Source organism: Gopherus evgoodei, chromosome 3 (genome assembly GCF_007399415.2).
Source record: "Gopherus evgoodei ecotype Sinaloan lineage chromosome 3, rGopEvg1_v1.p, whole genome shotgun sequence".
Classification (NCBI taxonomy): domain Eukaryota; kingdom Metazoa; phylum Chordata; order Testudines; family Testudinidae; genus Gopherus; species Gopherus evgoodei.
In genome coordinates, this window is record NC_044324.1 from 54,413,923 (window position 1) to 54,426,689 (window position 12,767).

The following is a 12,767-nucleotide window of genomic DNA, read 5'->3' on the forward strand; positions in this document are numbered from 1 at the left end:
TCCCTTGGTTTTCACACCTCAACTGCTAGAACAAGGCCTCATCCTCCCTGATTGAACTAACCTCATTATCTCTAGCTTGCCTGCATATATATACCTGCCTCTGGAAATTTCCATTACATGCATCCAACGAAGTGGGTATTCACCCACGAAAGCTCATGCTCCAAAACATCTGTTAGTCTATAAGGTGCCACAGGATTCTTTGCTGCTTTTACAGTTTGACTGTATCAGAAAGCATAGGCACAAGGGGGCAACCTGAAGTCTTGCCGCGTGTGTGTAAAAACGTTATACACAGAGCTCTTCACCTAAGGCCTCTGTTTTAGTGCAGGGCAAAGCACCACCTGCAGGTGAGAACAGGCTGGGCAACGTGGCTGCTGTTGGCCTGGCAATACCCTACGTTTCCCATGAGGTGGCAGCACGCCCCTGTGTTTTTCGAGCCGCTGTGTTACTATGGGGCCTCCACAGAGAGGAACCAAGTGCGAGGCCTGGACGCACTGTTAGCAGGCTCGCTCCGGTGCACGCCCCGGGGCTCTCCAGAGGCAGCGGCAAGGGCTCAGCTGCAGCAGGCGGCGCGCGGAGGAGAGTGCGGAAGGAGCTGGAGGCTGGAGCCGGGGAGGTCTGTTAAGGTACAGAGGGCTGATGGGCTCGGCCGGGCTGTGGGGGCGCTTCCCCCTGCCCAGCAAGGAGCCCGGACGCCTGGCTGAGAGGCAGGCGGTGTCGGTGGCTCTGCGCCCTGCAGAGGAGCGGGGAAGGCGGGGAGGAGCTGCAGTCTTCAGCCAGGACGCGGGAGAGGAAATGAACGCGGAGCTACTAATGCCCGGCGGAGGCAGGCGCGAGGTGTGCGGGGAGAGATGCCCAGCTTGTCCCCCGGGATCCCCAGCTGCTCAGACCCCCCGCCCCGCGGGGCCAGAGCCGGGTTCTCAGCTGCAGCCCTGCGGGGTCTGCAAAGCGCGCCCCCTGCCCTGCGCCAGCGCTTTGACATTCCCTGGGAAGGAACGGAAAGGGGGCGTCCCCCGCCCCCTCATCACCCAGCTGTGCCTGAGAGCGGCCTCGGCCACACACGCACTGGGCAGAGCAGGGGCTCGCCAGGCCTACGCAGCAGGCTGAGACGCGCAGTATTGGCCTGCGTCGTTACTAGAACGCCCTGACCAGCGGGGAGCTGGGCCGCTTTCGGGTTCACCCCCTTCTAGAGTGCGCACTTGTGTCCCTGTCTCTAGTGCTGACAGGACAAACACCATTGGACCTGAACAACCCCGACTCGCTCTCATTTAGTTCAGTCCTTACCGCTTGGTGTTACCCTGCGGGGCAGGGGTCTGCGGTGCTCTTCACACTGACTCTTGACCTTCCTGGTCTAGGCCAAATTAGAGCTGGAAGATGGGCTGCAACATAAAAGGAAAGTGACCTGTTATGTTAGTGCCATGTTATTGATCATAACTGGGACTGCTCGCTAGGTAAAGCTACTCACCACTTTAGTATTGGCGTAATGGGCCCAGCCTTTGGGTCATGAGCTCTGGACAGGCAGACCACCAGACAGATCTTGGCAGTTTTGGGGCTTTCTGCTGGGGCAACGGTGTGCCCGTGCAGAACTCGTTGCAGGACTAGGGGCCCTAGATTGTACCCTCTTCAAACCATATCTCCACCTTGTGGTTTGTGGACTCTAGCACATACCTAGAGGTTCAAAATAAAGGCAGTCATAATGTTGGTGATTAAATTATAACATGCTTGATCAACCCTCTCCCTGCCTACTCTGTTTTGTTTTTTTAACATTTAAGATCTAGAAAACCTCCCTTCCCAGGACACAACCCAAGGTGGATGGGGAAAGGAGTGAGCAGAAAGGAGGAGGCTCGCTCTTCGGTTGGGAAGGGGGCAGATTTTATCTACATAGGAATAGCAAACTTTTGCATGTTTTTTATACCTTTCATGTTGTTACTATGGGATTTTTAATGTAACACTCTGTTATTTGTAATTCTGTATTTGGTGAATTATATTACTTATTTGTATAGCCCCAAAAGTGTGCAAGGAACATTGCAGAAGGAACAGAACAGTAATAACGCCTAGCTATGTTATAGCATTTTTCATCAGCAGATCTCAAAGCATGTTTTTATATCATGCTTCACAAAGGAGGTCAGTATCATTGTCGCCATTTTCTCAGGGAGAGATTGCTTGTTCCCCTCTCTGTGCCTCAGAGAGAGAGCTCTCTACACCAATCAGCTTACTGCCTATAGCTTTTAAGGCCCTAATCTTGCAAAGACTTACTCATGAGCATAAGTCTCTGAAGGACTGGAGCCTAATTTTAGATATGCCACAATGTGTAAGGTTAAAAAAAAAAAGATGGAGGGGGGCATAGACAGACAGACAGGTGTGAAAAGGGAAAAGGGTTACAGTAAAAAGATCACACAGGTCTGCCAACAGGGTGGGACAAAGGGGACAATTGCCCAGGGTCCCGGGTGATTTAAAAGGGCCCAGGGGGCCCAGGCCACTGCCACTGTGGCAGCGGTGGTGGTGGTAGCCAGGAGCCCCGGGCCCTTTTAAATCATGCAGGCAGGCTGTAGGGCTCAGAGGCCCGCCTTTCCTCCCCAGACGCCTGCTTGGGCAACTTGTCGACCCAGCAGCCAGCCCCAGCTGAAGAGAGGAAGGGGCAGGGCCAGAGCCTCTCTTCTTCTAGCCACACTGCCTGGTGAAGTGCAGCGGCTGCCCTGGGGCTCAGCTTCTCTAGGGACAGTGGCCAAGCAACCTGGAGACTTCCTTGACATGCTCAGAGTCAATTCCTGTACCCAGAAGCTGAGCCTGGGCAGGGCAGGGAGTGGCAACAGCAGCAGCTCTCTCCCTCCCAGGCTCAGCTTCTGGGGACAGGAGCCAACTCTGAGCACGCCAGGGAGGGCAGGGGAACTCCAGCTCAATGGGCCACTGTCACCAGAAGCTGAACCTGGGGGGGGCCAGCCTCCTGCTGCTGCAGCCAGGCATTCTCCCAGGCAGCTGCTGGGTTGCGCTAGGCAGCATCTGGGAGTGGCTCCAGAGCCTGGCTACCAGAAGAGCAGCCAGACAGCCTGGGGGAGCTGGGCCAGCGCAGCAGGAGGACAGAGCTCCATGCTTAGCTAACTTGGTAAGGGGAGGAGGGGAAGGGAAAGCGCGATGGCCCCAGGCTGGGGGCAGGATGGGGAGTCACATTGGAGGTCATGTGGGAGGGGTCACGTGGGGGTATCATGTGTTCACACACACACAGACACACACAAGTGCCTCCCTTTGTGTCCCTCCCACTAGTTGCCTCTGGCAGGACCAGTGCAGGTGCAGCACTGCCCAAATGTCAGGCAGACCAGGGGCACATTGACTGTTCTGCCGTGGGGCCCGGAATTGCTGTTGGCGGGCCTGCCAGTTTCAGCACATGCACATTTTGAGTATTGTGGCAATACTGAAACTTGTAACTTGTTGTTTATTATTGTTTGGAGTACTCATGGATAATACTTCATAATCCTAAACAGGAAATCTATTTTTAAAGCAGAATTTGTCCTTCAGAGTTGCCATTTGTTGTCTTTTTTTAGAGTGGTGACCATGGCAATTGACTGGATTGGGTTTGGTTATGCGATAGTGGTGGCTCTTGGCGGTGTTGTAGGATATACTCGCAAAGGTAAATGTGGGGGTGGGAGGATTTGGAAACGAAGGGATTGGTTTTCTAGTGTCTTACACCTTGTGAAGTCATTTGCACCAATGCAAAGTGGGGATAAATTGCTCCTAAACCAGAATTGATGGTATTTTAAATTCACTTTGCACAGTGTAAATGGCTACATGAGTCAGATCCTGACAAGTAGTTCAGACCAAGTCAGGAAAGAATTACTGCTTCTGCTGTCTAAATCAGTGGTGGGCAACCTGCAGCCCATCAGGGCAATCCGCTGGCAGGTCGCAAGACAGTTTGTTTACATTGGCTGTCCACAGGCACAACTGCCCGCAGCTCCCAGTGGCCGCGGTTAGCCGTTCATGACCAATGGGAGCTGCAGGAAGTGGCGCAGGCCGCAGGGGGGAGGAGGCATGGCTGTGGCCCGGGCCAGCCCCCATAGGGGGCAGGGAGGGGAGGGAGTGCCACCCAGCTCTGCTGCCAGCCTGGGGTCCCAGCTCCTGGCCTGGCACCCAGGGCTCTGCTCCCACCCCCAGGTGTGGTCCCAGCCTTGACCTCTTACCCCGTCCACGTCCCTCCCCTCCCGGAGCTGCGGCCCCACTCCTTGCCCCAGAGGGCGGGGGGGACAGGAGTACGGGGCGGCACGAGGTAAAAAGTTTGGGGATCACTGTACTATAGTGATGGAAGAACCCCTTTTGTCTCTGTAGTAAATGTCTACAGTACAGCAGCACAGCTGCAGCTGTGCTGCCATAGTGTTTCTAGAGTAGACATACCCTAAAACAGAACTCAGTAGAGAATCTGGGGTATGGACTTCACAAAACCCAGCATTGGAACTTTATTCCTATCAGGCTGTTATACAAGACCTACTCATTGAAACATTACATAGTAAAAATGATTCTTTTCCAGAGTAGTTCATAGCCAAAATATGGGAAAACTCCAGTTCATCTCAGATTTTAGTTGTAGCAGCAAAATATACAGGAAATTGTCTAATAATAATATTAATATTCTGTAGTCTGTTTTTTTCAGTTCCTCATGTTTTCATTTTTATATTCTTTTAAATGGTTTGCTGCAGGAAGTATAGTCTCTTTGGTTGCTGGTCTCTTCTTTGGTTTGATGTCTGGTTATGGAGCATATTGTGTAACACATGACTCCAGAGATGTGAAGATATCATTTTGTAAGTATTAAAATGTGTACAGTTTAAAATAGACTTTTACATGAATTAAAGGCTGTTCAAAATACATATTCTGTTTAATTTTTTGCATCATATGACACCTCAGTCTTGCTGACAATGTAACTAGTTAGACTGCTTCAATTTAGTCTTTTAAAGTTGGAGACTTTATACATACAAAATGCAGGTAATAGGATATGACAGAGACTAGATGTTTGAGGTAATACCTTTTGTTGGACCAACTTCTATTGGTGGAAGGTTCAAGCTTTACAGAGCTCTTCTTCAGATCTGGGGAAGGTAACCAGAGTGTCTAAACTAAATACAAGTTGTTCACACATGCTGCAGGAGACCACTTAAAACAGGGATCGGCAAACTTTTTGGCCAGAGAGCCACATCTGTGTATGGAAATTGTGTGCCAGGCCATGAATGCTCACAAAATTGAGGGTTTGGGGGCAGCAGGGCTCCGGCTAGGGGTGCTGGCTCTGGGGTGGGGCTGGGGATGAGGAATTGTGGGGGCAGGAGGGTGCACCGGGCTGGGACCAAGGGGTTTGGAGGACAGGAGGGGGTTCAGGGCTGGGGAAGGGGATTGGGGTGCAGGCTCTGGGCAGTGCTTACCTCAAGCAGCTTCCAGAAACAGCGGCATGCCCCCCCCCCCACGGCTCCTACTTGGAGGCGCAGCCGGGCAGATCTGCCCCCCTGCCCTGTCTCCAGGCACTGCCCCTGCAGCTCCCATTGACTGTGGTTCCTGGCCAGTGGGAGCTGCGGGGGCAGTGCTTGGGATAGGAGCAGCGTGTGGAGCCCCATGGCTGCCCCATACATAGAAGCTGGAGGGGGGAAATGCCATTGCTTCCAAGAGCTGTGCAGAGTAGGGCAAGAGCCCGATCCCACTCCCCAGCTGGACTGCCAGAGCAGGACAAGCCTCACACCCCACTTCCCAGCGGGAACTTGAGGGCCATATTAAAACATTTGGAGGGCTGGATGTGGCCCCCAGTCCATAGTTTGCCCACCTCTGACTTAAAAGGAAGTGGGTAATTAAGGGATTTTTCACCTATCCTGTCTCTCTCATATCCTGGAACTAACAAGGCTACACTAATGCTGCAGACAGGTAAATGTTCTCTTTACATATATTTTAAAAACTTTTCTGCTGTTAGATTTTTTTTTTAAATTGTTTTTGACTGCTTACAAAGTAAGAGCCTGAGCCTGCAAAAACCTACATGCATGTTTAACTTTGTGCATGGCGACAGTCCCAGTGAATCTGGAGCTCAGTGGGATGGTGTAGGTGTGATAAAGCTAAGCATGTGCCTAAGTGTTTACCTGATCTAGGCCTAAAAACCAATAGTCACTACTATATCCATCTCCAACTCTGACTGTAACAAGAGTATCCTATAATAAATGGTAATGCTTTGCTAGGAAACAAGAATAGTATCACTTTTACTTTTTACATGTATGAGAAATTATACCATACAAACACAAAAGGTGTGTGTTACCAGATTTGCCCATTACTTTGGGGTACGTTCATTTACTAGGGTTACTTTTTGGGGTGGGGCGGGAGTTCTGTAATTCTATCAGTGTACTGCTTGTGTTTTCATATGGCGCTCTACTTCTCCCTTCTGCAAGTTCCCTCCCAATGGAGCTATCCTGCAGGACCTAGGTTCCCCAGGGCTGGGTTTCTCCAGCCCCAGAATCAGATGAAAACACACACACAGCACTCCCAAGCTGCCCCCTTATGTCCCTGGACTCGGTAGGCTGGGTCAAGCAGCACTTCCAACCTGACACCCTCATATGCCTTTAGACTCAGCAGGCTAGGTTGAACAGCACTTCCAAGCTGTCACCCTCATATGCCCTTAGACTCAGCAGGCTGGGTCGAACAGCACTTCCAAGCTGACACCCTCATATGCCCTTAGACTCAGCAGGCTAGGTCGAACAGCACTTCCAAGGTGACACCCTCATATGCCACAGGGGCAGAGGGAACAACCAGCTTAATCATAAAGTTATTTATTGCCAAGTAATAACCACAGGAGAGCCAAACAAACAAAACAGTTACAATATTATGTCTAGCTTAAATTTTGATTACAAAAGTCAGGTTTAGAAAACCAGAACTGATCACACAAGTCAGGGTTAGAAAGCTATACCTAGAGTAGAAAAAAAGACAGCAGAGAGAGAGTTGGGTTCTCACCACTCTGTGAAGTTTTAACTGATCTGGGTTCCCAGGTGGTGGTGGTAACTGAAGGTCTGGAGTGCTGGAGACAGGCAGAGCCCCCAGCACAATCAGATTTTTGATCCAGGCATCAGACCCCTTACTTGAGTATGGGTAGTGGGGTTTGTAGGGAAACAGGTGGTTCAAGGGAGAACACTAGATTTGTTTATGGGTAAAACAATGGCTCAAGGGGGTATACCAATGTTGTTTTGGTCAGGCTAGATAATAGATCATTCCTGGCTATGGGCGATGTTCCTTTGAGGGAGCTCACAATGCAATCAGGCAACTTCAGTATTTTGGATACCAGTAAAGGATTCATTACTGGAATTGGTCTGATCACTACTGAGCTTGGTGTATGCAAGCATCGGTTCATTAACATCTGGAGTTAGAGATCCCCCATCATGCAGTGCTTCCCTGCTTTTGTGGTTGTAGAGTTCAGTGCAGTTCTTGCTTTGGAATCTCTGTTCTCTATTCTGTATGCTAATGGAGATGCCTCCCTGTCCCATCTTTGATGCAAATGAGGCTAGGGGAGTTGCCTTAATCGTGTCACCCTTTCCCAGAAGGGTTTAGGTGCGTCTCCCACTGCCTTTTCATTGCTTTTTGTAAGTCTCTTTCTTCTGATTGGTTTGGGTTCAAGCAGAGGCTATGGCAGGGGTGGGTGGAGATGTCTTTCATGAGTCAGACAGGCTGGATACTGTGCCTGATTCCACAAGAACACAGAGCTGACAGGTAACATGAGTTTCCATCTTCACTGTTTTTATAAATAAATTGTATACGTTGTCCTGACTTCCATGAACTCTTGAATTCAGATTTCTGTGGCTGGAGCAGCTGTGGGAATTTAGGCCATTGTTTTTCAGTGCTCAATTTGAGACGCATAAAGCCTGATTTTTCAGAGGTGCTGAGTGCCTGCAGCTCCCATTGGCTTCGCTTGGAGCTGGGGGTGCTCTGCACCCATGAAAATTGGACCCAAGGTGTCTCAGCATTCTTGAATAATCCAGGCATTGGTGCCTGGTCAGTAGAGACTTTATGGAATGGACATGCTTTTTAATCTGGAATGATGGTAAGTATATTCAGTGCTATAGGAGAAGCTCATGTGATGGAGCAGTCTTGTTTTTGCTCAGGCGGTCAGATTATGGGAGCATAAAAGAAAAGTGGTGATTAGAAATCACTTTGCTTCATTGCTTAAGAAGCGTATACTTAGGGAGTGGAATTCTATGATCTGTGTTTAGCTGTCAGAACTTGTCCTAATGAGCCTACAGAACAAGTTTATGCTCCCTTCTCAAGCAAACATAACTAATTCTTGTCCACTGTGACTGCACTGCTGTGCATAGGGCTGGCTTGTGGATTCTGGAAAAGGATACTTTGGGTTGCCTCATAATAAAACAGGAGAAATTTAGCATCACTGCCAGCTGCAGGAGAAGTAGAGGCTTACTGCCTATGCTGAGACCCATGCTCTTTCCGACTCTGAAAAACTATTTCAAGTGATAGTTCTTCATCTCCCCCCGTCTCCCAAATAGCTGTGTGTATTTTCTGGTGAATCTTTCCGCTCATATAGCATTCCTCTAATGTATCAAAAACCTCTGTGACAGACGGTTAAGAATCATTGGCATTTCCATTTTACCAATGGGGAAAGAGTAGTAGGAGCATTGTATGATTCCCACAGTAGCCTTATATTATGCTGCATCAGATACCCTATCACACTACGGAGCTATCCCATCTCTTTTAGGCCAATGTGGCATTGTCCAACCTCAGAGGAACCAGCTGGGCTGGAACTTTTGGTGCCCCTGATGCCATTCATGGCAACTCAGATGGCACTACCCCTCACAGCCAAGAACTGGTGTCAGGTCTGCCCCAGTGAACCAAAGAGCCTGTGGCCATTTCATAGGCCACATCAGTAACAATGTTCTTTAGGGAAAATGTGTGACAAGCAGCTTATATTTTCAAGGAAACCTTTCAACAAAAAGACTTAACTTTTTTTATTGCAGAGATTAGCCTTAGCATTTATAGGTTTCTGAAATTAGGGGTTGAGAAAGGCGCTATAATGGTATATGATGAGGGGATTTGTGAGGCAGTGTCCAGTCGACTGGTACAATGTGTAGTGGCTTGTACTACTCTCCTGATCACTCCTTACATGCAAATGTAGCAGAATAATTCACACTTTTTGACAGTGTTATGAGTGTCTGCAAAGTAAGATTCTGCATGTTTCTATATTTAGAAATGTTACGTACAGCTAAGAAAATCAGAGTACTGTATTTTGAAAGATTTTCGGGGCTGTAGGTTAAAATAACGATGCACAGTTGTTTCATCTCTAGATCTCAAAGTACGCAACAAAGGAGGTAAGCATCATTATCCCCATTTTACATATAGGGAAACCCAGGCACAAGGATTTGCCAAGTGTCAACCAGCGATCTAGTGATTGAGCTGGGACAAGAAAGTAGATCTTCTGAGTTCTAGTCTGGTGCTCTATCCATTAGGCTATACATTTAGCTAGTTACAGCATGCAGTTAGAGCAGGGGGAGTTCTAGCACATGAAGTTTCACAGCAGAAACTAATGAAAAGTATGTTTGGTAGTCCTTTGATAAGGAACCAAGGTCTTGAAAATTCCACTGCTCCATAGCCTTGGGGAAAACAGTAAATATGGTGTTTATTTGTCTGTTACAGTTTCAGCTTTTATACTGACCATTGTAATGGGAATGAGGTTCAAGAGGTCCAAGAAACTAATTCCAGGTGGTCTAATAGCTGGTTTAAGGTAGGTGTGTATATCTATGTTCAGTTCCTACTGCAATGATTCCAGCCTGTTTCAAATGGTAACCAGCTGACATCCAGTCCAAGAACATGGTGATTTAAGTTGTTACCATCCAGTAATTATTAGATGGCCTAAATGAAATGAGCATGAAGTCCCGTTTCCAGTAGACAGCTGTCCACAAAAAACGCACATCTGATAGTAATTGGGAGCCTCAGAAAAGAGGAAACTAACAGTTAGAGATCAGTATGGATGAAGGCCTTAAAAAGGACCTGAGGTAATTATGTGCCAAACTTTTGGAACATGAATACTTAAATTTGGGCTCTTAAATTCATTCTCGGTGACCTAAATAACAATGGCCTGGCTTTTCAGTAGTTCTGAGCAAATTTCACTGTAGTCCATGGAAGATGTAAGTGCTTCAAAAATAAGGCTGCCTTTATGTAGTTGTCTTGAGTTAGGTAGCCAGGTTTGAAAATTTTGGCCAGTATTACTGCATATGATGAGTCAACTGTTTCATTCCTCTGCTGCTGTTCTTTATTTTTACATATAAGGAACATTTTCTATATTTATTCCATAATTTGGTTCCATAGAAATTCTAAACTTATTTTCTGTGACTCCATCTGTCAAAACATTTTTCAGTTTGCAAGTAAATTGTTTTTCTAACTGTTCACACTTCAAGATGAACGTGCAGATCAATTTTTTCCTACATTTTACATCATCATTATTGAAAGATTTAGCTGTGAGAACTTTCATTGATGGGGCATGCGTTGGAATAAAATTATCCTCCTTTTCCAGAACTATAGTGTCTGTGCATGGCTAAAAAAGATACACATCAACCAAACTGTCAGCTCGGTTCTCATGGTAGAATCTTCAGCAGTGATTCATAAATTTCAAGGCCCCAAGTAAATATTATGATCATAATGAGTCTGACCTCCTGCATAACACAAGGCATAGAATTTCACCCAGTAATTCCTGCCACAAACCCTTAACTTCTGATAGAGCTAAAGTATTGTCAAGTGATGTAAGAGGCAGAAAGTATTCAGGCTGATATTCAGGTCCTAGGTTAATACTTAGAAATATCTTTTTGACTTGTAAAAAGAAATTTTATGTGGTGTCACTGAGAGAATAAATATGGAACTCTGGTGTCACTTTTCTGACAATAAGTGCATTTCATGCATGCAGGCCATGAATAAAACAGTCCCCTTAGATTAATATTTGTGCAATGTCTTTATTAACATCTAGTACAGAACTCTTTGTATGGCTAAACCTGCTCACCACTAAAACTAAATATACTGGACCAAATTCTGCCCTGAATTCACTGAGACTAACCAGAGTGCAAGTCAAGACTAACACTGTGTTTCAAAATGGAACCATTGCTGGCAACCATTATCAGCAAACGTTGCAAGTGAACAAGTGAAGCTGCAAGCGTAGATAAGGTGAAACCATGTTCAGCATAATTTCAACTGACTGACGTAAACAACGGCTCCATTTCCAAGTGCAGACACAGCCAAATATTCTGTTTTAACCCATATAGGGTTAAAAGGTACTTAAGCGTTTCACACCACTCTTAATTAAATCTTCCTTGTAGCAACTCTGTGTTGGACCGTGCCTTTTACTATATTTATTGAAACACTGTGAAGACTGTTTCAGTTAGAACATGAACTTTATGCCTGGCTTGAGCACTTTGTCTGGAAATCATTAATATATACGAAAGTATTCTGGTAACTCTGAAACCTAGAACACACTGGAAAAGCAATTCAGTATTTTTGTTTTCAAAAATCTTTCCCTCAAATGAACCAAAACTTAGAGGAGTGGTGTCTCCAATCATGAATTATATTCATATAATTCTAGTCACACAAATATAGGTGACAGGAGAATCAGGCCCAAAAGGTCTAGAAGATCATGCTTTCTCGAACCTGTAAGTCCTGATTCTCACTAGTGTTACATTCATGTAATTTCACTGACATCTTCCAAGGTATGCTGGCATACAACTGGTAAATGCAATGGAGTACCAGACTCTAAAGTGTTTTTAAAGATTTTAAGTTATAGGCTCCAGATTCTCTCGTCTGTACCCAATAGCAAATTCATGAATGCACTTTATGCTATTTGATTGTTCATACCTAAACTTCACTGTTTCTTTTACTTTTGTTCTATGTTTTGATGCAGCCTTTTGATGATTTTGAGATTGGTTTTTCTGCTGCTGTAAGAGACAACAGCAACTAAGGACTGAAGTACGAATATCATTTCCCTTCAACAAGCAGACAAGCTCTTTGTACTTGAAGTATGTCTGTCTTTTTTTTTTCTTCCACTGTAAAAGTTAACAAATACATCTGAAATTTAATTCCTCAAAGTTCTTTGATATGTTGAAAGCTTTTTTAATTAAACAAGAAGGTTTTTGATAGTTTCTTTCTTGTATCATTGTTTTCATTTAAGCAATTTATTGTCTGGATTTTTTCCCCCCAGAGGTGCTGAGGGGGCATAGCACCACTAAGAAATCAGTGGATGTTAGAAATGTTCTGCACCTTTGAAACTCGAGCTGCGTGTGGATGTGTCACTAAACTAAAAAGGGGATAGCATTAAACCATAATCTTTAAGCGTCTAATATCAGGTAATCAATAGAAGCTCGATGTAACATGCAAACTAAAGTCTTGTCAGTACTGATCATGTAATGCGCTACACTTTATCAAAATCACTAACAGATGAGGGTATGTGCTTGTGCTCCATATTGCACTAAAATATATTTTGTTTCTAAACATGTAAATATCTCCTTCCAGGAGCTAGAGAATGTATAAATTGTTACCAGTAATCAAATAAAAGATGGAACATATTAAGCAGTTTCTCTTTAATCTTTCATGTTGACTGACAAACTCCAAAGACCATTATTTGTAGTGTCAAGTGAATGGAAGAGTTTTGATTGGTAGCTGTGTACACCTTTCCTACTAAGAGTCCAATTCTGTAAGGTGCCCTCAACTTCTACTAAATCAATAGAAGTTGAAGAATGCTGAACATTTTGCAAGACTGAGTCATAAAATCTCACTTTCAAACAAAAGGT

At 45.9% G+C, this 12,767-nt stretch overlaps 1 protein-coding gene across 4 annotated transcripts; it reads left to right on the forward strand.

Annotated features, from left to right (window-relative positions):
- Positions 1 to 446: 446 nt before the first annotated feature.
- TMEM14A (transmembrane protein 14A) lies at positions 447 to 12,546 on the forward strand. 4 transcript variants are annotated; one of them, XM_030555584.1, is made up of 5 exons: positions 447 to 613; positions 3,537 to 3,622; positions 4,680 to 4,781; positions 9,634 to 9,721; positions 11,882 to 12,546. In XM_030555584.1, exons 2-5 carry the CDS (start codon positions 3,547 to 3,549, stop codon positions 11,919 to 11,921), a joined length of 306 nt encoding a protein of 101 aa, XP_030411444.1. In that variant the 5' UTR covers positions 447 to 613; positions 3,537 to 3,546; the 3' UTR covers positions 11,922 to 12,546. The 4 variants fall into 4 exon arrangements, with proteins under 4 accessions (XP_030411444.1, XP_030411442.1, XP_030411445.1 ...); XM_030555582.1 differs by having other exon boundaries at positions 448 to 623; XM_030555585.1 differs by lacking the exon at positions 447 to 613 and adding an exon at positions 650 to 834.
- The last annotated feature ends 221 nt before the right edge of the window (positions 12,547 to 12,767 follow it).